Source organism: Lissotriton helveticus, chromosome 1_1, assembly GCF_964261635.1.
Source record: "Lissotriton helveticus chromosome 1_1, aLisHel1.1, whole genome shotgun sequence".
Taxonomy (NCBI): domain Eukaryota; kingdom Metazoa; phylum Chordata; class Amphibia; order Caudata; family Salamandridae; genus Lissotriton; species Lissotriton helveticus.
In genome coordinates this window covers 1,414,328,421-1,414,353,708 of record NC_136057.1, presented here as the reverse complement: position 1 = coordinate 1,414,353,708, position 25,288 = coordinate 1,414,328,421, and the positions used below count along the sequence as shown (strand labels likewise).

Sequence of the window (25,288 nt, the reverse complement as noted above, 5' to 3'; positions counted from 1 at the left end):
CGACTGGCTGGTGAAAGCAAACTCATACCAGAAATGCAAGCAGCACGCACACACAGTGACGAGCACGCTCATAAGCCTGGGGTTCTCCATCCATTGGAAGAAATCAATGGAGCTGGAACAGGTGAAGATCTTCCTGGGAGCACAGATCAATATCTTACAGGGCAAGGTGCTCCCCAGCGAGAAGAGGGCGAGGGCGCTGGTGAAGGAAACTCGCCTCTACCGGAAGGGACAAGCTCGGACAGTGAGGACTGCGAGCAAGATCATGGGGATGATGGCATCATGCATCCACCTGGTACCGAATGTACGTCTCCACATGAGACCCATCCAAGAATGGCTACAGGAGCAATGGTCACAAGCTACAGGCAGTTGGGAGGAACTAGTGGTTGTAACGCACGCAGTGCAGAAGGAGATGAGATGGTGGACCATGGAGAACATAACCAGGGGAAAGCCTCTAACGCCCCCAACGCCAACAGTGACCATCACCACAGACGCATCCCTGAAGGGATGGGGCGCTCACATGGAGGAGCTCAAGGTGAGGGAACTGTGGACGCCAGCAGAGGCGACAGCACATCAATTACCTAGAATTGAAGACAATCTTCCTTGCACTGAAAGCTTTACAAACAAGACTGTACAAGCACAAGGTGTTGCTACAAACAGACAACACCACCGCGATGTTCTACATCAACAAGCAAGGGGGCACACAGTCAGCCCCGCTTTCAACGCTGGCGCAGGAGATATGGAAATGGGCCATCCCTCTCAAGATAGACCTGCTAGCCATACACCTACCAGGGAAGGACAACATACAAGCAGATTGGCTCAGCAGACAGACATCGGCATCCCATGAGTGGGAGCTCAATGCTCAAGAGACGAGGTGGCTGTTCGACAGATGGGGAACACCATCAGTGGACCTGTTTGCCACACGCCGGAATGCAAAATGCCAAAACTTCGCATCCAGACAGCCCGAGGAGGGGTCACTGGGGAATGCCCTATGGATAGATTGGTCCGGGACATTTGCTTACGCCTTTCCCCCGATACCATTGATGCACAGAGTGCTGAGCAAGTGCAGAGCGAGCAACATGACCCTGATACTGGTCGCGCCACAGTGGGCCAGACAGACATGGTTCTCGCAGATCATGGAGATGACACAGTGTGCACCCCACAGATTCGGCAAAAGGAAACACCTACTCTCCATGCAGAACGGAGAGGTGCTACACCCAGAGCCAGAGAGCCTAAGCCTAGTAACGTGGCTCCTGAGGACATAGAGTTCGCACATTTGAGACTGCCAGAAAGCACCCTGAGGGTCCTTCGGGAGGCACGGAGACCCAGCACTCGGAAGTGCTACGTTGCGAAATGGAAAAGATTCACAATGTGGTGCAGAAAAGAGACTTCACAATAAAATGAAGAGGGACTCCACAGTGCTAAAGTACCTGACACACTTGCTGGAGAAGAACCTTAGCTCATCCTCTTTAAGAGTTCACTTGGCAGCGATAGTCGCCTACACAAGGGGAGAAACGTGCAGGAGTTTCTTCACATCACAGGTGGTGAAGAGATTCCTGGAAGGAGCGAAAAGGATCGCACCACCCAAGCGGGTGCCACCACCTGCATGGAACTTGAACATAGTCCTAACGGAACTCATCAAAGAGCCCTTTGAACCACTTCACAAGGTCTCCCTAAAGATGCTAACTATGAAAACAGCTTTCCTGGTTGCAATAACGTCCTTACGCAGAGTAAGCGAGCTTCAGGCGCTAACGCTACAAGAACTCTACATACAAATACACAATGATAGGGTTGTGATGAGTACTGACCCACACTCCATGCCGAAGGTGGTATCCAAATTCCACATGAACCAGTCTATACAGATACCGAGTTTTTTCCAAAAACCAACAACTAGCGCAGAGCGGGCTCTGCACACCCTGGACGCCAGAAGGGCAGTCATGCACTACATTGAGAGGACGAAGGGACACAGGAAAACAAAACAGTTCTTCGTGTCATTCGCCAACAGTTTCATGGGAAAGGCAGTAACCAAAAAGACTATTGCACGATGGATCGCACAGACAATCCAACTCTGCCATAAACGTGCAGGACAAGAGCTAGCAGAGGGGACACGTGCCCACTCCACTAGGAAAAAGGGTGCTACAATAGCTTTCCTGGCTAACACACCCATAGAGGACATATGTCTGGCGGCAACATGGGCTTCGGTGCACACGTTCACGAAGCACTACTGTGTGGATATACAGATGAACAAGGAAGCACAAGTCGGACAAAAGGTGCTCCAGCACATATTCAATAACCAACGCTCATCTTCCACCCAGCCGCCACAGAGATGAGAAACCGCTACAAAATATATGCACAGCATAGTGGATCCAGAAAGCTTCACGCTGCAAAACAAATAGTTTTGCAGCATGAATCTTTCTGGATTCACTATGCTGTGCATTATTCCGCGGTCTTGTGGTTGGGTCCGGATTCGTAGTCTTTTCTTTGTTTTTTTTTTTCTTTTTTTTTTTTCTCAGCCCAGGTGGGCGTCGGCGTCACACCCCCTTGGGTGTATTTCCGGTGACGTCGGCATGCTTCCTGCGGAAGCTCCCACTCTTGGGCGCCATCTTCAGATTCTTTTTTTCCGCGGTCGGGTCTGGATTGTTCCCGTTTGGGCTCCAGACATTTTTGGAGAAAGAAGAAAGAAAATACAGGAAAGACGAGGAGAAGTCATCTGAAGACTCCAGGGGACTTCATCGACGAGAAACCAGCAAGGATAAGGCGTTTTCCATCGAGATCTTCGACCGTCGACGAACACGCGACCAGAGAGGCCCTGGACGCTCGAGGATGGACAACACGCCGTTCAAGTTCTGCCGTAACTGCCACCACAAGTACGCGCAGAAGGACCAGCACCCGGTATGCAACCTTTGCCTACCGGTGGACCACGAAAGCGGAGACTGCAACGCCTGTTCCGCCTTCACCCCGAAGACCCTTCGTGTGAGAGAGAGGCAGAGGGTAGCACACGCCGCCCTGCAGGGGAAGGCCCCGACTCCGTCACTCTACGAGCTGGGGATGTCCTCCGAGGAAGAAGACAACGCTGCCGCCGAAGACGACAGCTACACGGTCGTAGAGACCGATTACACGAAGACTTCTGACAAGGTAGGAGACTCTTCGGCCCCCAAGAACCCGAGAGACTCTGAGTCTAGAAAGATCGAGGGCAAGACCCCCAAAGCGCCGACGCCAAAAAAGGCGGCGTCCGCGACTACTCCCAGGCCCAGCGGATCCTCCGAGAAGGAGTCCCCGGCGCCGAGAGCTGCTGATCAGCACAAAACGTCGAAAATCGTCCCCGAAAAGGATCGATCGACGCCGAGGGAGAAAGACCCAAAACTGACGACGACGACCAGAGAACCGAAATCCGGTTCGACGTCAAACTTCGACTCCGAGAGGCACGGCGACGAGCCTTCCGCCGAAGAGAGCGGCCGACCCATCCGACGCGGAACACGCGGCCGAGATGGAAAAGAAGAGAAGGCGCCTCGAGGCAGAAATGGAGAACATCATGCAGCGGAAGAAAGATTTCGACGCAAAGATGAAAGCCTTCACGATCCCTCACAAGACCAAGCCACCGGTGATGGAGCCGGTCGAGGAGGAAGAGGAGATCGCCGAAGTCACCGAGGAACAAGACCAGGACGTCGAGGTGATCGACGACCAGGAGGAGTTCGAGAACCCCTACGATAGTTATAACTATGGGGAGGAGGAGGAGGGCAGGACAGACACAGAGTCGGCACCCTCGGACCTTCAGGAGGTAGATTACATCGATGTCGACACCGACAGCCCGGAGGAGGTGGTCGACACCTACCCCTCGAGGCCCTCGCCGCCGGACGACATCGGGGCCTACAACTCGGTGATACAATCTGCCGCAGCAGCTTTCAAGCTCAAGCTCGACGAAGAGAAGCAGAAAGCAGACTTCCTTCTAGAAACATTGCTCCCAACACAAACGAGGAGCCAGTTCCTTCCAATGCTCGAGAGCGTCTTGGCTCAGGGGAAGGAAGCTTTCAGGGAGCCCGCAACATGCAAGGCAGTAACTCCCAGAACTGAGAAGAAGTACAAGCATGCCACAAAGGACCCGGCCTACATTCAGGGCACGGTCTCCGCAGACTCCATTATCACGGCCACAGCAAGGAGGAGGGCTAACGTACCCACTACCTCGGGGCCACCACCGGATAAGGAGAGCAAAAGGATGGATCTGGTGGGCAGAAGGATCGAACGGAATGCCGCGACCCACTGGCGCATGGCTAATTCCAACGCCCTGATAAACAGGCACATGTACCAAATCATGGAGGGACTAGGGCAGTTGGTGAAGGACTTGCCCCAGGATGCCAGGCAGAAAGCCGAAAAGCTGGTTGAAGAGGGAAAGAATGCGGCAAATTCTTGCCTTAAGACGGCCCTGGATGGGGCAGACACCGCCAGCAGGCTCATGATGATGGGCGTCACGGAAAGGAGGCACGCCTGGCTCAGAATATCCGGTTTCAAACCGGAAGTGCAACACAGTATCCTGAACACACCGTTCAACGGCAGCACGCTTTTCGGACCAACAGTGGATGAACAGCTCAGCCAACTGAAGAAGGATAACGAAACAGCAAGATCCATGGGAGCATTGCAGTTCAGAGGGAACAAGAGGGGCACCCCGTCACGGAGGCCTGGCGGGAGAGGCGGAAACCAGCCAGGTACATCACACCAGGCTTTCCAGCAAACGCACCAGGCAGACTCGCAGAGTCAGCAGGGTCATCAGAAGCAGCCCTGGCAGTACCAACAAAGAGGCCAGTCCTTTCGAGGGAGAAATGGACGGGGACAAAATAGAAGAGGGGGCCAGCAGCCCACCTCCAAGTGACTTCAAAAAACTCCGTGTGCCCGCCCGCAAAAAAGACCCCAGGGGGCAGCACGTACAGATGGGTCAAGACAAACTAGACACCTACGACCACAGGACACCAGTGGGAGGAAGATTAAGATTCCACCTCCAAGAGTGGAGAGAAATCACATCAGACAAATGGATCCTCAACATTATCCAATTCGGATACTGCATAGAGTTGGAGGCGAGGCCAACAAGCAGAAAACCAAAAAGAAAGCCACTAGCAAACAAGCAACTGCAGTGCCTTCAGGAAGAAGCAAAAGAACTCCTGCAGAAGCAGGCCATAGAACGGGTACCCTTCAAGGAAAGAAACACAGGAGTATACTCAACGTACTTCCTGGTACCAAAAGTAGACGAGACAATGAGACCCATTCTCGATTTACGGTTCGTGAACAAATTCATAAGAACGCAAAAATTCAAAATGACCTCCCTGCAAGAGGTGCTCCCACAGTTGCAGATCGGGGACTTCATGGTCACTATAGACCTCAAAGACGCATACCTGCACATCCCAATGAACAGAAAGCACAAGCACATGCTCAGGTTCACCGTCTGAGAAAGCCACTACCAGTTCACGACACTGGCCTTCGGTCTAAAATCGGCAGCAAGAGTTTTCACAAAGTGCCTCGCAGCAGTCGCAGCGCACCTAAGAAGGCAGGGAATACACGTATACCCTTACCTGGACGACTGGCTGGTGAAAGCAAACTCATACCAGAAATGCAAGCTGCACGCACATACAGTGACCAGCACGCTCATAAACCTGGGTTTCTCCATCCATTGGAAGAAATCCTCCATGGAGCCGGAACAAGTGAAGATCTTCCTGGGAGCACAGATCAACACCTTACAGGGCAAGGTGTTCCCCAGCGAGAAGAGGGCGAGGGCGCTGGTGAAGGAAACTCGCCTCTACCGGAAGGGACAAGCTCGGACAGTGAGGACTGCGAGCAAGATCATGGGGATGATGGCATCGTGCATCCACCTGGTACCGAATGTACGACTCCACATGAGACACATTCAAGAATGGCTACAGGAGCAATGGTCACAAGCTACAGGCAGTTGGGAGGATCTAGTGGTTGTAACGCACGCAGTGCAGAAGGAGATGACATGGTGGACCATGGAGAACATAGCTGTCCCCTGCTGGGAAGATCGGGGTCTGATATCTCGTGCGGCACCCTCCCTCCTCTCGCCGGACTGCAAGCAGGCACTGGAGCTGGCTGGGAGGCTAGCGAGCTGAGGCGGGTTGCTGCCGCAAGACGCCTAAGCCCCATCCCCTGACAACTCACGCGGCGCTGCAATCTGTTGATGCTGACAACGCGAACCTGCGGACCACCAGCTGCTACTGAGACCCGGGGAGCAGACCTGCAAAGGCGGGGTCGCGCTGGCAAGAAATGGATAAACAGCGCAGATGGGCTCTTTCAGGCAAGATCCCTGATGTCTGCAAAACGCTGCTATTAACCTCATGTCTACTATGCAGAAACAACATAAAAGCGCAAAGACTTTGCAACCCTGCAACATTTTAACTAAGTTCCTTGTCTCCACCGCCAATAAATGCTTCACTTTGCGCCACTTTGCGGGCAACATCATAACTCAGGCTAAGAAGTTCTTCAAGAAGGTATTGTACATTTTTGCCTTCCTCCCTTTGTTCAAAATGGCTGGGGCCATAAAGCTGTACTAATAAATCTCCCTCCTTTACCTTCGACGCCCACAAGGCTCCCCAGCTTGACTCCCCCACACAAGACAAGACCACCAAAACAGAGATAAGACTCCCTCCTAACAAGTCAGAGCTGGGCTTGCACAAATAGAACCTGAAATAGCCCTTCCTTGGTCCTAAAGCAATAACAACTGACAGAGGACTATCAGATATATCCCCCCCTAGTTGGCGGCCATATTTGACTATTATTTCACCTTCTTCGGCGGCCATCATGGACTAGTCACTCTCACTGCTTGCCCAGGTCATAAGAACTGACTATCTACATAGCTCTGCATCTAAGCACTGTAATTAAGTTCCTGCCTTGTATTGCAGTATTGGATCTTTTATTTTATTTTAGTTTATCTCTCTATTTTGTTGTCTACTCTAGTTTACACATTTGTTGTACTTATACTTGTTATATTTACTTGTGGCAAGCTGCACATATCTCACCTCTATCCCCATCACCCACTGTCCGCTGCGGCAAGCTGCACTTATCTCACCTCTACCCCCTTCACTCACTGGCCGCTACCGCATTTATTTATTTGTTGGGTTTTCGATGTAAGCTACCTCACGATATTGCACTGATTATTACTACCTCATACACCTCGCTCTGTCATGTAAACGGCACCCAGCCACTTTCTACGTCTAGACTACACTGCTGGTACAGCGTAAATGCTAATATGTAACTTGGCTTCCACCTAATCGGTCCTACCTCTCATAGTTGGCTACACGGTGTAAACTGACTGCTTCCTCGTATATAGGATACATTTGGTAAGCTGCACCTACGCACTGTCTGTGCGGGGATCACACTGACTTCTACCTCTTATACTTCTGATCACTCACTGGTGTCCCCCTCGGCCCTGTAACTAGCGGACGACAACTTGTACTACCGTCCTAGTTCCCACACCTATCGCCACAGCCTCTCTAAAATGGAGCTCAGCGGCAAGCACACTTTTAGAATTAACTACCCCCCCACTCCTCTCTCCAAAAATGCCACTAAGCGTTTTAAACACAACTTCTTGAGGTTGCACCCTGAAACACCCTTTGCCGACACCTACTTCTCACCGGGCAATGGAGCCCTGAATACCGATATCATCTTCCACACCGCACGCAGAGCCCAATGGAGAAAAACTTTCCTATCCCTACTCACAGTCTCCACCACCAGGAAAACACCTCATGGCCTAATTCTCACCATCACACCTTCCCACCTCTTCCCTGGCAGGTCTACCATTACTATCTACAATAACGGGATTGTCCTAATCCAATCCACAGACAAGAATTTGGAATTACTAGACAACCTGCTCCCCAAGTTCAAAGAGCACCTCTCCAAGCTGCTGACCCCCACCCAGAACTCCGTCAGCACTATCTCCCCTGACGTCGTAGCCACCACCTACCACACCTCTACCCCCAGCACCCTAGTAAATGGCCCACCTGCTGTTAACGCCCCCCCCCCCCAAAGACAGTCACAATTATCTCCACTGCACATACTAGCAGCCCCTCTAACATGACCCTGCTTATCCCCACCCATGCCCCCACCATCCCTCTCCCCCCGGACAGAGCATCCCCCACCCACAACACACCACCATCTGAACAAGCCACCGCCCAAAGTTTATCCTCCCAACCCCCCACCCACAACACACCACCATCTGAACAAGCCACCGCCCAAAGTTTATCCACCCCCCATCCCAGCCCCCTCACGACAGACACCTCTCCTCCCTCCCCATCTCCCTCCCCACTCCCACCCACGAATCTCTCACACCTGACACAACAACTCCCACCCACAACACGCCTACATCTGCACACACCATCACTCGGAGTTTATCCACCTATCCCCCCCACGGCAGACACCTTTCCCGTCCCTGCTCCCTCCCCACTCCCACTCACAACGCTACCCCCCTCCCAACAAACGATACAGAACATACCTCCTCCCGCACCTTAGCTTCCCCCTCTCTCCCACCTCCTATTCTCAGCCCTCACTACCCACCTGTCTCCCCCACCGTCTTCAGCCTGCACTCACTCTTCTACTCACCGGCACCGTCTTCCACTGAAGTCACTACCTATGCTCCCCACCCACCGCCTGTCTCACCTACATCACCCACACCCCTCGCCCACAAACACGTTCACACTTTGAATACCATCCCACCCTTTAGCACCGCTGAACCCCTCAACAACGCCAGTTTACCCCCCCGATACCCTGCCTGCCCCCAGATCACCACTCAATCACTCACCAACGGCTCTCTCCACCAACACCTTCCCCAATGACCCCCCTGACCTGACTTTATCCACCCTCCAACAAGTCAAAGAGGAAATCTTACAAATCAAAAAAGAAGTCCACGCTATCAAAGACCTCCTCTCCTCACAGCCCAGTCTACCTCGCACCATCCCACTACCCTACAAACGACGCACCCTCCCTACATACCCTCGCCCCCGACGTCACCAGCAATGGCCTACTATCCCCGTTCGCAATAACTCCCACCGCCCCCGTCGTGTTCTCAACCCCTTGTCGGACCGCGACCTATGCTCTCTCCTTCACTCTTATGGCCCAGGTCCGGTAAAAGACTTTTCCAACTCACACATCACCATACCCACAATTCTTACAAACACTCGGAAGCTCCCAACACTCAACAACAGAGGCTCCGTCCCTAACAACCTCAGAAAAGTTCCCCTCACATTAGATAGCTCGACCACCCTACTCTCTCCCAAACTCAAATGCATCCTACTAAACTGCAGATCGGCCCAGAGACATTCCTCCGACATCGCGGATCTCGTCTCAGAAAGGGATCTGGACCTAGCCATTCTAACAGAAACGTGGCTCACTGAAGCCTCTACCCCGATTATGGACATACTAGTCCCCCCCCAATTATCACATCATTAGGCTGGACAGGTCTCCTGGCAAGACGGGCGGGGGAATTGCATGCATCTTTAGGAGCAACCTCTCCGTTACTCAAGTCACCTCCCCTTCCCTTTCCTCCTGTGAACTCCTCTGCCTCGACATCACCAGTGAGGGCAAACAAGCCTGTGCTTTACATCTCATCTATCACCCGCCTGGTGACAATCTCATATTCACCCAACAACTCATGGACATGATCACTTCCAATGCCGGTCGGCAGACCACTCAAGTCTACCTGGGGGACTTCAATCTCCACTGGAACGATCAGAAAGACACCGTGGTGAATAGTCTCAAATCGTTCCTCAATGCGCTTGACCTCAGCCAATTATGCGATAAACCAACACACGACAAAGGCGCGATTCTCGATCTCATCATTGCCAAAGAGAACGCTATTCAACTGGAGGCGATTCTACCCTGCGATTGGTCAGATCACCACATTATCACCTTCTTTATCAACGAAAAAGTTAAACCTAACCCTACTCAACCAATCAAATCCAAAATATGGAAAAGGGATCTGAAGAATCTTAACCCCTCAACCCTACCACCCCACATCGGCAACCTCCTCCTTCCCCCTTCAGGTGCCTCAGATGTTCAATCACTAACTGACCACTACCTTGACTCTATGAATAAAATAGTCAATGAAGTCGCCCCTTTGCAACTGAAGAGAGTCTCCACCAAAATTTCTAACCCCTGGTATGATGACAGACTCAATGACGAGAGGCGTAATATGCGAATGGCAGAGCGCACCTGGAGATCGGACCCTTCAGCACTGCATCTCAAAAAGCTTAAGAACAAGAGAAATGCCTACTTTAGGAATATAAAGCGCACAAAGTCGGACTTCTTCAGCCGCCAGTTGGACCAAGCGAAGAACAGGCCAAGAAAACTGTTCGAGCTAATCCAGACCCAAACAAAGGCACAACCCACACAATCAAACAGCACAACAAATGGCACCCCACACTGTGAAGCCTTCTCTGCTTTCTTTAAACTAAAGACTGACAACATAAGAAATGACCTCATCATGGATGTAAGCCGATACCCCAACCACACCAGAATGGCAGACACTCAACCTAAAAACAAGGCATCCTGGCAGTACTTCGATACCTATTCGGAAGAAGCAATACACAAACTGCTCTGCACCTTGAAGCCCTCTAATCACCTCACAGACCCTCTACCTGCTAATGCTGTAAAAGACTTTACCCCCTTGCTCCTCCCTCTCTGGACCAAGATCATCAACAGCTCTTTGCAGCAAGGCCACATTCCAGACTCCCTTAAGGTGGGGCAAGTCACGCCTATACTCAAGAAACCTACTGCTGATCCGTCTGACCTAAACAACTATCGGCCCATCACCAATATCCCCACCCTGGCCAAACTGCTGGAGAAATGTGTCCAACTCCAACTAACAAAACACATTGATCAATTTGACCTCCTCAACCCTCATCAATCAGGTTTCAGAGCGAAACATAGCACGGAAACAGCTATGACACACATAATTGATGACGCCCTCCAAATTCTGTATCGCAATGAGTCCTGCCTCCTCATCCTTCTTTTTTTTATTTTTATTTTTTATTTTTAAAACCTTTATTGTGCATAACAAGCATACAGGTACGGGCCCACAACCATACAGGCCGGCCGCGAAAGCTATCAATAGCACAAACAGTACGGATAGTTCAATGCGGCAGTCCCCAGGAAAATATATACGACAATTGTCCAAGACGCTGCGAAAATAAAGTGGGACCACCAGTCAGAGGAGAAATGAGGTTAATTTTAAAACTTAATAATAAAGAAGGATCAGGTGCAGTCAATTCACCGAAAGCAACGGCAGGGAACCAGCGAATCATCAACAACAGAAGGAGTAAAATAAAAAGCAACAACGGATAGTAACCATCAGGATAGTAGCCCAATAACACATCACATATCTGCCACCGCCCGCCCCATTGACTCGGAACACCAAAATCACAAAAAACAGGATCAACCACGGAGAAAATAGGTGACAGTACCCCAGAGCACCTAACAACCCTAAGGAAGGAAAGAAAAGGAAAAGGAAAAAGACAAGAGAAAAAAGGCCCATAGAAACGGAAACTAAAACAAGACCCTACCCCCCACCCCCCACCCTGCACATATGCGGAGGCTACGGCCTACCCCCCCCCAAGCTGCGTGCCTGTCGCCCAGTAACCAATCCCGAAATTTAGAAGAGAAGAAAAGAGGAAAAAAAAAAAAAAACCCTAATCCACGGAAGGCCGGAGGAGGGCCATCAAGTTTCCCCAAATCACCATAATGTTACATTCCGGCCGCCCGCTCCCAGACCCCGCGACCAGTACAATACCCATCTTCGACAGCCCCGGCAGTCCATTAATGTCCCAGCGATGCAAGTGAGACAGTCCCGACAGAAGGGGGGAAGCGGTCTCAGCCCTGTCCCCTACGATGCGAAGCAGCAACGCAGTCCGGCCTCACGGTAGACATCCTGAAGGAGGCAGGCAAATCAAATAGTCCATCCAGAATAAAGGGACGATCAATCAGGTCCATCCGAGACATAGCAATGCAAGTATCCGCAGCACAAACGAGAATGGCGAGCATCAGTAATCTCCCGGGGTTGGCAGGTCCAGGCAATAGGAGTCGCATCAGGAGGAGAAATCGAGACACCCCAGGGACCTCGGGAGGAGAGACAAAACATGGCGCCCAGCGACGCTGCCCCAGCCGCATCCCACGTCCCGAAACTGCAGCCTGCTCCAAGGATAGTACAGCCGGTATCTTGGCCACAAGTGGGTTTCGCACCTTCAGGTCGTCAGTAATAGCCGGAGTGGAGGAACAACAGAGGGCAGAATCAACATGCGACACAATGTCCTGCCCCCGGCAGCGCCCATGCGCAAGCAATGGTGCCATAGGGGAGATCAAAGCCAGCCGGTCTCCCAGCACACGAGCAGCCAAGTGTAGAGCTTCTCCCAGAGTAGCCAGGGCGCACATCACGTCACTGAGCCGTACTGGTGCACCATGATGAAAGGATTCAGCAGTCCTCCGCACGCGGGGTAAACAAGGGCAGCCGTGCCCGTCAAGGCATCCACCATTATCATCCGCAGTCAGCCGGGCACCACGTAGAACCGAGTAATGGCGCAACAAATCTTGAGGCTCGAAGGAGGCACACTGCATGGGCACAGAGTATGAGCTGTGGCGTGGGAGGACAGCCGCAGTGTCGGTAGCTGCCCCGGGTCCGCCCGAGTCAGGACGGGAGAACAGTCCGTAAGATGGCGCCCAGCCGACTCACAGGGAGACAAAGTATCAAGCGGAGTCGCGGCCAAGGGAAAAACACGATACAATGTGTTCCCCTAGCGGCAATATGCGAGCCCCAAGCATGAAAGAACGCCACAGGGAGCAGGACGAAGCTTGCGTCACAGTGTACGGTCCATCAGCGGCGGTGATTGTTGCAGCGAGCGAGGTCCCAGTCGAGAACAAAGACCTGGTGGTAGCCGCGCAGCGCGAGGCAGGGACGGAGACGCTTCAAACGCTGCACCGCCGGGATTCGGCAACAAAGCACACCGATAGATCCGGGGTCCCTTCCCGCTTCCGCAAATACTTGGTAGCAGCAGGATAAACACAGGATTAAGCAGAAAAAGGGGAGTAATGCAAAAGGGTCGGCGGAGCCGAGAGATCAGGCGGCCATCATGGTTGCTGGTTAGGCTCCTCCTCCCCCTCCTCATCCTTCTTGACCTCTCGTCAGCATTTGACACGGTCAAACATGAGAACTTGCTGGAGCTGCTAAATACTCGAATGGGGCTATCGGGAACTGTTCTCAAGTGGTTTTCGTCCTTCCTTCACAATCGGTCTCAGAGGTTCAAGATCGACAATGTGCTATCTACACCTATGCCTGCAGATCTAGGTGTTCCACAAGGATCCACCCTCTCCCCTACACTGTTCAACCTCGTTATGGAACCGCTCGCCACCTTGCTTCAAGCATCCAATGTTCAATTCCATATGTACGCCGATGACACACAACTCTATCTAAAGTTACAATCCCCGGAAGATATCAAACATCTGAATTCCACGCTTATTAACACCCAATCTTGGCTGGCCAATAATCACCTCAAACTAAATGCGCTGAAAACTGAGTTCCTACTCATCTCACCCCTGGCGAAAACGTCCTCCACCCAAACCTGGCTCAACAACCTAACAGCACTCAATGTCCAACCTACCATCGTGGACTCGGCGAAATCCCTAGGCATCACACTCGACGCCAAGCTCAACATGCAGCCGCACGTCAGCAAAGCCACTAAAGCAGCTAATTTCCAAATTAACACGCTGAGGAAAATTAAACCCTTCCTCCCGGCCAAAGACTTCCAAACTGCTGTACAAGCTTTAGTCATCCCTCGAATTGACTACGGAATTGCGGCCCTCAGCGGTCTCCCGCTATCCACAACAGCACCCTTAAGAGCCTCCCTGAACGCTGCCGCGAGACTCATTACTGGCTCCAGAAAGCATTCGCACATATCCCCAGACTTAAAGTCTCTAAAATGGCTGCCTTTTGAAGCCAGAATACAGCTAAAAATTGCAGTTATGACACACGCGGCCGTGCACCACAAGGCACCCAACTACCTCGCTCAAAAGCTGTCTATATCAGGAGGCTCGAGAACCAATAGGAGCACAAAAAGTCTACTCCTGAAACCTCGTAGATTCCGGAAAGCGAAAACCTACAAGCGCTCCTTCTCAGGAATGGCACCCAGGATCTGGAATGTGCTCCCTCCTGAAACCAGGCTGATCTCCTCCACGGCACTCTTCAAGAAAGAGGTGAAAACCATCCTTCTGGCCAAGATCTCCTGATCGCTATAGATGTTGGTTCAGAGACTCTGCATTGTATCACTGCTCACCCTATCCCTTGGCACTACACTTTACCTGTAGAGTGGCACTACCACGCTACTCTCTTACTATCGACCAAGATATGATACACGTTGGTTTACTGATCCACCTGAACACCTCTGTATTGGGACCAATGACTTGTGCTGTCCTATATTACTTCCCTACCTGATTGTATATGGATTGGTTTTATGTATGCTTTTTATTATCCATGTTATTACCATCTTATTGTTATTGTTATTGTCACCGTGTTATTGTTGCTTTATCCATGTTATTACCATGTTATTGACTTTTATACTGTTCCCAGTATCTCTGTTGACTCCTACTGCCCCTACACTGTCTTTGTGAAGCGCTCTGATATCTGTAAGGATCCTGTTCGCGCTATATAAAACTTTGAATAAATAAATAAATAAATAGCAAGGGGAAAGCCTCTAACGCCCCCAACGCCAACAGTGACCATCACCACAGACGCATCCCTGAAGGGATGGGGCGCTCACATGGAGGAGCTCAAGGTGAGGGGACTGTGGACACCGACGGATGCCACAAAGCACATCAATTACTTAGAATTGAAGACGATCTTCCTTGCACTGAAAGCCTTCCAAACAAGACTGTACAAGCACAAGGTGCTGATACAAACAGACAACACCACTGCGATGTTCTACATCAACAAGCAGGGGGGCACCCAGTCGGCCCCGCTTTCAACGCTAGCGCAGGAGATATGGAGATGGGCCATCCCTCTCAAGATAGACCTACTGGCCATACACCTGCCAGGGAAGGACAACATACAAGCAGATTGGCTCAGCAGGCAGACATCGGCATCCCACGAGTGGGAGCTCAATGCTCAGGAGACAAGGCGCCTATTCGACAGATGGGGAACTCCATCGGTGGACCTGTTTGCCACACGCCAGAATGCAAAATGCCGAAACTTCGCATCCAGGCAGCCCGAGGAAGGGTCACTAGGGAATGCCCTATGGATAGACTGGTCAAGGACATTTGCCTACGCCTTTCCCCCGATACCACTGATGCACAGAGTACTGAGCAAGTGCAGAGCGAGCAACATGACACTGATACTGGTCGCACCACAGTGGGCGAGGCAGACATGGTACTCGCAGATCATGGAGATGACACAGTGTGCACACCACAGATTCAGCAGGCGAAAAGACTTACTCTCCATGCAGAACGGGGAGGTGCTACACCCAGAGCCAGAGAGCATGAGCCTAGTAGCGTGGCTCCTGAGGACATAGAGTTCGCACATTTAAGATTGCCAGAAAGCACACTGAAGGTCCTGCGGGAGGCAAGAAGGCCTAGCACTCGGAAGTGCTATGTGGCAAAATGGAAGAGGTTCACAATATGGTGTAGACAAGAAAGACTTCACAATAAAATGAAGAAGGATTCCACAGTGCTAAAGTACCTGACGCACTTGCTAGAGAAGAACCTTAGCTCATCCTCCCTGAGGGTTCACTTAGCAGCGATAGTCGCCTACACAAGGGGTGAAACTTGCAGGAGTTTCTTCACGTCACAGGTGGTGAAGAGATTCCTAGAAGGGGCGAAAAGGATCGCACCGCCCAAGCGGGTGCCGCCACCGGCATGGAACTTGAACATAGTCCTAACGGAACTCATGAAAGAGCCCTTTGAACCGCTCCACAAGGCGTCCTTAAAGATGCTAACTATGAAAACAGCTTTCCTGGTTGCAATAACGTCCCTACGCAGAGTAAGCGAGCTTCAAGCGCTGACGCTACAAGAACCCTACATACAAATACACAATGACAGGGTTGTGATGAGGACTGACCCAAACTTCATGCCGAAGGTGGTATCTAAATTTCACATGAACCAGTCTATACAGATACCGAGTTTTTTCCAAAAACCAACAACTGCGGCAGAGCGAGCTCTGCACACCCTGGACGCCAGAAGGGCAGTCATGCACTACATCGAAAGGACGAAGGGACACAGGAAGACAAAACAGTTCTTTGTGTCATTCGCCAACAGTTACATGGGAAAAGCGGTAACCAAAAAGACCATTGCACGATGGATCGCACAGACAATCCAACTCTGCCACAAGCGGGCAGGACAAGAGCTAGCAGAGGGGACACGTGCCCACTCCACTAGGAAAAAGGGCGCTACAATAGCCTTCCTGGCTAACACACCCATACAAGACATATGCCTGGCGGCAACATGGGCTTCGGTGCACACGTTCACGAAGCACTACTGTGTGGACATACAGATGAACAAGGAAGCTCAAGTTGGACAGAAGGTGCTACAGCACATATTCAATACCCAACGCTCATCTTCCACCCAACCGCCACAGAAATGAGAAACCGCTACAAAATCTATGCACAGCATAGTGAATCCAGAAAGATTCACGCTGCAAAACGAATAGTTTTCTTACCTGTCGGTGTAGTTTTGCAGCTTGAAGATCTTTCTGGATTCACTAGCGAACCCACCCACCTCCGCCAGAAAGATGAGGCTGGAGAGAGAAGAGGTGGTTAACAAAAGAAAGGATATTAAAAAGTACAAAGCGGTAAAATACCAACTAATTAGAACATTGCCATTACTTCGGAAACGAAAGAAACACGGAAAAAAAGAACCCGAAGATGGCGCCCAAGAGTGGGAGCTTCCGCAGGAAGCATGCCGACGTCACCGGAAATACACCCAAGGGGGTGTGACGCCGACGCCCACCTGGGCTGAGAAAAAAAAAAAAACAAAGAAAAGACTACGAATCCGGACCCAACCACAAGACCGCGGAATAATGCACAGCATAGTGAATCCAGAAAGATCTTCAAGCTGCAAAACTACACCGACAGGTAAGAAAACTATTCGTTTTCTTACCTGTCGGTGTAGTTTTGCAGCTTGAAGATCTTTCTGGATTCACTAGCGAACCCACCCACCTCCGCCAGAAAGATGAGGCTGGAGAGAGAAGAGGTGGTTAAAGAAGGAAGGACTTTAATAGTGCAAAGCGGTAAAATATCACCTAAATAGAACATTGCCATTACTTCGGAAACGAAAGAAACACGGAAAAAAAGAACCCGAAGATGGCGCCCAAGAGTGGGAGCTTCCACAGGAAGCATGCCGACGTCACCGGAAATACACCCAAGGAGGTGTGACGCCGACGCCCACCTAGGCTACGAAAAAAAAAAAAAAAAAAGACTACGAATCCGGACCCAACCACAAGACCGCTGAATAATGCACAGCATAGTGAATCCAGAAAGATCTTCAAGCTGCAAAACTACACCGACAGGTAAGAAAACTATTCGTTTTGAAGAAAACAGGCAAGTACACTTGTATTTTCTCTAATGCAGTAATGTTACCCTATGGGTAAAACACATATACTGCATACAGGTACTTAACAGCGACTTACTGGACCAATTTTCTGGAGTGAAGGTAAGGGCAGTGCAAGGTCAAAGGCAACACCAACAGATCACTTCGGGAGAGAATAGGGCATCTGGGTGCAGAGGTTCTTTTCGCCATTGGGTGCCCTGGTGATTTAAATGGGAAACTGTCCTGGGAAAAAAGGCTGCACATAGAGATTGGGAGGCCAGTCAGGCTGAACCAACGGGGCAGGGGCTTAGGTCTCACTATGCCTGGTCATGTAGGGACACAATCCTTGCACTTCTCCTCTGGCTTTAGGGCTTGGGTACAGTGGTATTTTGAGGCATTGGGTTCTCACTGCGGGAGACACTCGCAGTAAAGTGGCCCTGCACAAAGAGGCTGCAGGCGGTGACTGGGAGTCCTGACCGGACACACCCAAGCTGAGGTTAGACTCTGGAGGGTCTCAGGACCTCACTGGCACCACTGGCCCACTTTGGCTGGGGGCACAGGTGCAGTGGTACTTTCAGGTGTCTGGTTTTGGGAGATCCAGAGCAGGGTGCAGTGGAGATGGTCCTCTACTCCACGGGAGATCCTGGTTGTATATTGAAGTGCTGGCAGTCCTACCAGACTCTTGGAGGCTGAGCGGCTGCAGGATAAGTCGCCTTTAGTGCAATTGTCTGGGATAGCAGGTGTGAGAAAGTGCCCTCTTTCTGCGTGGTTGCCCCCACTTTTTGCTGAACTGTTTTGACTGAGTGTGCCCTTGAGTCCTGCCAATCGGGTACCCAGGGCCTATGTTCTTTCCCTAAACCTGCATTAAAAACCAAACCCAATTGGCATATCTGGCCACAGGTCAACCCCTGGTAAATGACACCAAAGGTACCCAGGGCACTGTGACCATGGAAGACCGCTAAGGACTGCAGCACTTATTGTGCCACCCTTAGGGGCCCTGCACCATTACACTCACACACTGCCTTTGCAGACCAAAGTGAAGGGTCGACATGGCACACATCCCTTTATGCCATGCCTACAAACTACTGCCCTGGCATAGATCAGTCACCCCTCTAGCTGGGTGCCCTATACCAGTGGTGAGGGTACAGGTGCATGATACCTGTACCCCTACAGTGTCTAATTCCATTCTTAGACATTGTAAGTGCAGTGCTGCCATTAAGAGTATATGGTGCTGGGAGTTTGTAATTAAGAACTCCACAGCACCATAATGGCTACACTGAAAACTGAGTAGTTTGCTATCAAACTTCTCAGTACATTCAACCCACACTGATGCCAGTGTGGCATTTAATGAAAAATGCACACAGAGGGCATCTTAGAGATGGCCCCTGGAAAAACGTCCTACCACTAGTGTCCAGGCTGAGTGGCTGCTTTCATCTGCCACCACCAGACATGTTTCTGGACCACTGGGTCGAGAGTCTGCTGCTCTCGGGGTCTGAAACAATGCACATCCTGGGATGAGGTTTCAAGCTTCCTCCCCCAGAATGGGCAGGGTCCATGAAGGTGAAGCTTCAAAGGCTTGCTTACTTTGTGAGCTTCCCCAAGCCACTTGCTGCTTTCAGTAACTGATCCCCACTGGTTATGACCTCCACTTTGGGTGGGAGAACCAGCGGGAAAAACAAGTGAGGAAGGGAGGTGTGCCCACCTCTGCCAACTCCACAACTCAGATGGGGGAGGCGAGGTGAAGCACACCTCTGTCCTTTCCATCTTGCAGATGGAGGGCAGCCAACCAGGGAAAGGCTTATGCCCCCTCCCACTGGAAAGTGGCATAATAGGGGGGTGTACCCACCCCAGGGACGGGACCCATTAGTCCCAACCTTTTACCTTCCTAGAACGGCCCTAAACCTTGCTTTCTCAGACCAGAAGAGGAAAAGAAAGACCGTACAGATGTGCCAAAGCTAACAAGGAGGACGCCCACTGGCCTGTCCCCAGCCCTACTGGCCTGTCCCCAGCCCTACTGGCCTGTCCCCAGCCCTACTGGCCTGTCCCCAGCCCTACTGGCCTGTCCCTACCACAAACCTGCTCCAGCAAAATCCCGGTGTGTCCTGCAGCCAGCAACCTCTAGAAACCCGGAGGACCTGCCTGCCTTCCATCCCAAAGACTGTCTCCCGTGAACATCGAATTTATTCAACAGACTCCAACTCCGCAAGGATCCGCGAGTTTGCACCACTCTGCACCAGACACCCACGGCCAGAGTTAGTGGCCCAACACCAAGAGGTCTCCCCGGCGATCCTGACCCAAGATCCAGCGACCCCATACCTGCCTCAAGTCTCCAGCAGACACCTGCAGCCTCAAACCAGAAAGTCTTCCCCAACCTCGACAAAGAGCTGGTAATAAGATCCGACTGTAAAAGGCACCCCTGCACCCGATGCCCCACGGCTTGGGTGGCCCAACTGGTGGTGCCTAACCAACCCACCTCTCCAAGTGGTGGTTGCACCCAAAAGACCTTTGTCCCCGAGACTGCAGTGTGTTTGTAAACCGTAGACTCCCCATTGAAAGCTACAAGGCACCAGAAGCCAAAACAGTACTCTGCATCCGGCCGCCCCAGTGCCGCTGAGGGTGCTTCTTTTGTGCTGGCCTAAACCTCCATTTGCCCTGACCTTAGGACCAGGAGCATTGCTCCCACCACCCAGTGGCCTACTCGTCAGCAGCCACCAACCGGAGGCCCCCTACCCCCCATTGGATAACCTTGGGCCTCAGCACTCTGCACCTGGCTGCCCGAGTGCTGCTGAGGGTGTAACAAGAGTGCATCCTTGACCTTGGGGGACCCCTGAGTCTAACCCCAGAATACCAACTCCCACAACGAATTACTTTCCGGTTAACCGATAACACTATGTTCGAGGCATATGAGCTGCAGATTACACACTGTGCATAGATGGCCACCTAGTGCTGGGCCCCGGATGTTTGCAGTTTGTTTTGTTGTAGAAAAGTCTTTGGAAGTCACAGGATAGTTGACTCCTCCTTTGGATGATACTGCACATGGGCATCGGCTCCATCCCCAGATTGTTTTTTTCCGCCATCGGGCTCGGATGTGTTTCCAGCGCTCCGTGTTGGAACCGATTTCCTTCGGCGCACAATCCTCGCCAACTTACAGAAAATCAGTGTCGAACGCTTTCCCAGTCGACGACCGAAGATTTCGATTCCGGTCATCGTCGACGGCCTTCGGGCCCAACTAGCCCTAGACTCCAGCTCATGGAAAGGACGTCATTTAAAAAGTGTCCTCAATGTGGGTCGAAGTTTCCCCACACCGACCTTCATGAAGTGTGTAACCTTTGGCTCTGCCCGGAGCACAAGGCCAGAGACTGTTCCGCTTGTGCCTCTTTCCGCTCCAAAAAGACTGTCCGGGACCAAAGAGCTAGGAGAACAATGGCTCGATCTTCAGCTCCGATTCTGGACGACATCTTTGAAGAAGGCGTCGACGTCCCAGAACAACTCTACGTCAACTGCAACTCCGAGGCAGAAGACTCCGAAGTCGAGGACATCACTCCAGCACAGCGGGTCGTAAGTAAGACCGTCGACCCCGACCCTTCCTCGACACATCCAAAGAAGGCCCCGGTCACACCCTCGCCTTCGGGTCCACACCGACACACTGCCTCTACTGCCCCACCTTCGGGCCCGGCTAAGAGCTAACTAAGCCTTCAGATGACTTTGGCTCGAGTCAGCCTTCCCACGGTGCCGGCACACACCTACCGGCACCGAAAAAGGGCACCGAAAAAGACGTCGACACCGGTCCCGCTGACATCCAAACCACCGGCGCCGAAGCCTACTGCTACTCCTTCGGCACCGAAACCCAGGTCAGAACCAAGCAAACCCGCTTCAGATTCAAAAAGACCACTGGAACCGAAAAAATCTTCGGAGCCGAAAAAATCTTCGGAGCCGAAAAGGACTCTGCTTCTCCGGTTAAGGACATTGCCAAAAAACCAAAAGAAACCGCTTCGGTGCCGAAGCCTCCCTCCGCACCAAAAGATCGGCCTCCTGTAGAGGACTTATTTCATCCAGACCCTGCACAAAAGACTAGCTAAAGACCCAATCACCGGGCAGCTAACTTTAGCTTCAAAAAAGCGACCACTGGATACACCAGCGCCAGCTCCTCATTCAAAGGAAAAGAACATGGCTACCTCGCCTTTAAGACTTCCTTCCCCTCCTCCTCCACATATACCATCACCACCTGCTCTCCTACCACAACATTCCCCTGCATCCTCTATCATACCTGACGACAATTGGGAGGATAGCTCTGATGATATAGGGGCTAACATAGATGATCCATCTATTCCTCCAGGCTCACCTGACCCGTGGGATGATTATAACACCCCAGACGTCCCAAATGTCCCTCAAGATGACATATACCCCTCAAGGCCTTCCCCACCAGAAGACACTGGGTTTTAATCAGTTGAGACACAGCCACGCAATATCATGGAGTAGATATGCATACAGACCCTGTAGATGAAGACTTTCTAATGGATACCTTTATCTGAAAGAAACAGGTTAGTATTAGATTTCTTACCTTAGAATATCCCCCGGCGTCAGACTGGATCCGGAAAATTTTGCGTAGAAGTACCCCTGCGCGTTGGTAGGCGTCATCTGCGCTCCGTGTCCGTCGTCGGTGCCGGGATGGCGTCGTCGGAGTAATTACACGCCGCCCTCGCGTGCTTACGTCAGTTCATCTTTTTTCCGCGCCAGCAAGCGCAGGTCTGGAGAAAGTGGTACCCTTTAGTCACTTTTTGACAAAGTTTTTTCGATCCTGTTTGGATCCGTTTCGAGTCTACGACTCCATCGGTGCCAGTAGCGATGCCCGGGTTCAAACCCTGTGCCGACTGATGTCGTTTACCGACCCCCACCGCCGGTGCCTACATTGTCTGGGGCCTGACCACGTTGACAAGTCGTGCCCCGACTGCCGGGCCTTGACGTCGAAGGCTAGGCGGTCGGCCCCGCGCCACTCGAGGTCCCGGTCCGGAAGGAGGTCGAGGGAACGGTCGTGGGGCAGGAGTCATCACAGCTCGGCGAGTCAACACCACTCGTCGGGCTCCAAGTCCTCAGGTAAGAGGCACAAGAAGTCGAAGAGGCGACACTGCTCTTCTGACTCCCCCCCCCCCCCCCCCCCGACGCTCGCGCGACGTGGCCGGGCGTTGGGGTGACATAGCCCACGCGGCTCCTTCGGAGTCGGAGGCGTCGCGGACTGCTCCATACCAGCCGGTCCCTGGGCAGAACTCGACGCTGGAGGAGATCGATCCCTTCCTCATGGCCATGAGGTCGCTCTCTCCTCAGTCGGGTTCCGTGGCGCCTTCGGGCCCAGCGGACCCGACTGGGAGCCCAAGCGGGCCAGGTGCTTCGGTGCCGTCGGCGACTTAGGTCCCGACGCCGCAAGGCCCCACTGGATCCGGTTCCGGATCTGGGACGCCTCTGGTCGACCTTACGACCCCGCCGGCGTCGACCCCTAGGGTGTCACCCCCGGCGCATTCGGTGCCGACAGAAGAGCAATTCTTCGAGGATCTGGGTCCATCCTTTATCCCTGAATTTCAGGACATGGATGACGAGGGAGACTGGGGGGGGGGGGTCTGAGGACCCCCTGGCACGTGAGTGCCAGTCATATGAGGACTGGACACAGGAACTAGGGGAAGCCAGTGGCCTGGATACCTCCCCAGACACTGGTTTTGTCTCCCCTCCTGCCGTGGCTACGGAGGAGGGGGCAGCTTGTAGTGTGGTGCTGATGAGGGCAGCCAAGGCCTTGGCTATTGAGCTCCCCGTCGCAACAGTGAGTTCCAACATCCTCACAGGGGTCCTTAAACTGCAGGTAAGCTCCCCAGAGCCTCTACTGCCGTGTAATCAGGCTCTCACAGACGTCCCGTTGGGCACTTGGTCCAGGCCCACTATAGGCCCTCATGTAGATGGGAACGTCGCTAGGCGCCACCGCCCAGCTCCGGGCGACCCTAGTTTCTTGTCCACCCACCCCGAGAGTCTGGTTATCCAGGCCTCTACCTCCCAATCCGCATTCCCGACGGCACCACCAGATCAGGAATTCAAGAGGTATGAACAGTTCGGAAAGATGTTCTCCTCCCTTAGTTTGGGGTTGCTGTCAGTCAACACCGCGTGCCTCTTGGGCCATTACACCCGCTCTCAGTGGGATACGGATGCGGCCGTGCTGCCTGAGTGCCCGGAGGGAGCCGGGCGAAACTCGCTCAAGCCCTTGCGGAGGGAAGGGCGCAGCGCGGTACTCTTATCAGATGTGGACTGGATACCAGGGACTCGCTAGGAAGAGCGATTTCAATGTCTGTGGCGGTTCGCCGCCACACCTGGCTGAGGTCCGCCAACTTTTCGGCCTATGTCCAAAACACCCTTATGGACATGCCCTTCGATGGCAGCCACCTCTTCGGTGGCAAGGCAGATCATGCGCTGGAACGCTTTAAGGACACCAGGGCTACGGCCAAATCCTTGGGCCTGTCGGCCCCGCGCCAGCAATCTTCTGCCCAGCGCTCCTTTCGTGGCCACGGAAGGGGTGCTCCTACACGTCCTGCAAGCCACGGGCCGTAGACTAACATTCAGCGCGGTGGCGGACGTGGTTACCGTCGCGGCGATAAAAGGAGACAATGGAGCGGCCAGTCCACATCCACCCCCACAGCATCCGCCTCAAAGCTTTCCTAGTCCGAGATTTTAGGCCCATTTGACGCCAGTGGGGGGCAGGGTTCACCATCACCACCTCCACTGGCGCTCCCATCACATCGGACAGGTGGGTGCTGCAAATCGTCCGAAGGGGCTACTCCCTCTCCTTCGAGGCGACCCCTCCAGCCATGCCACCGCAGTACCACCGCGTGTCGGGGGATCACTTGCAACTTCTGCAAGAGGAAGTTACAGCCCTCTTGGCCAAGGGGGCCATCGAGCGCGTTCCTGGGCCAGAAGTAGGGTGTGGTTGTTACTCCCACTACTTTCTGGTTCCCAAGAAGGGCAAAGGGGGCCTACACCCTATCTTGGACCTCCGGAACGTCCACGGCTTCCTCCGGAAGAAGAAGTTCAAGATGCTGACTTTGGCTCAGGTCTTAGCTGCCCTAGACCCAGGAGACTGGATGGTAGCGTTGGACTTGCAGGACGCCTATTTCCACATCCCCGTCCTGCCGGCCCACCGGCGTTACCTGCTGTTCACGGTAGGCCACGAGCACTTTCAGTTTACCGTGCTCCCCTTCGGCCTTACCAGCGCCCCACGGGTGTTCACGAAAATGATGGCGGTGGTTGCAGCTCATCTGCGCAGGTTAGGGGTTTCAGTCTTCCCCTACCTCAACGACTGGTTGTTGAAGGTGGGCTCGCCCCAGACAGTCATCCGCCACCTCCAGACTACGGCGGACCTCCTGCACCTGCTGGGGTTCTCCATCAATGTGCCGAAGTCTTACCTGTGTCCTTCTCAGAAGTTCCTCTTCATCGGAGCGGTTCTAGACTCGGCGCAGTTTCGGGTTTATCCTCCCGAACAGCGGGTTCGGGTTATTCAGGCTCTGATTCCGATCTTTCAGCCTTTATCCAGAGTCTCGGTCGGGTTGGCGCTGCGGCTTCTGGGGCTGATGGCCTCCTGCATCCTTCTGGTGCATCACGCCTGGTGGCGGATGCGGGCTCTGCAGTGGGACCTGAAGTTTCAGTGGGCCCAGCATCAGGGCAACTTGTCCGACCATGTCTTGATCTAGGAGGCCACTGCAAGATA

At 52.7% G+C, this 25,288-nt stretch overlaps 2 protein-coding genes across 7 annotated transcripts in view; both read left to right on the top strand.

Annotated features, from left to right (window-relative positions):
• CARM1 (coactivator associated arginine methyltransferase 1) overlaps positions 1-25,288 on the top strand; it is a 395,773-nt gene that overhangs the window by 172,663 nt on the left and 197,822 nt on the right. The gene's annotated exons all lie outside the window — the stretch shown is intronic.
• LOC144773171 (uncharacterized) lies at positions 264-19,017 on the top strand. Its single transcript, XM_078658038.1, has 2 exons — positions 264-2,357; positions 17,531-19,017. The coding sequence occupies exon 1, from the start codon at positions 1,398-1,400 to the stop codon at positions 2,325-2,327; it is 930 nt and encodes a 309-aa protein (XP_078514164.1). The 5' UTR covers positions 264-1,397; the 3' UTR covers positions 2,328-2,357; positions 17,531-19,017.

Bases quoted from the DNA above. Each gene is read 5' to 3' on its own strand.
- LOC144773171 (XM_078658038.1), top strand. From the start codon at position 1,398: ATGAAGAGGGACTCCACAGTGCTAAAGTACCTGACACACTTGCTGGAG.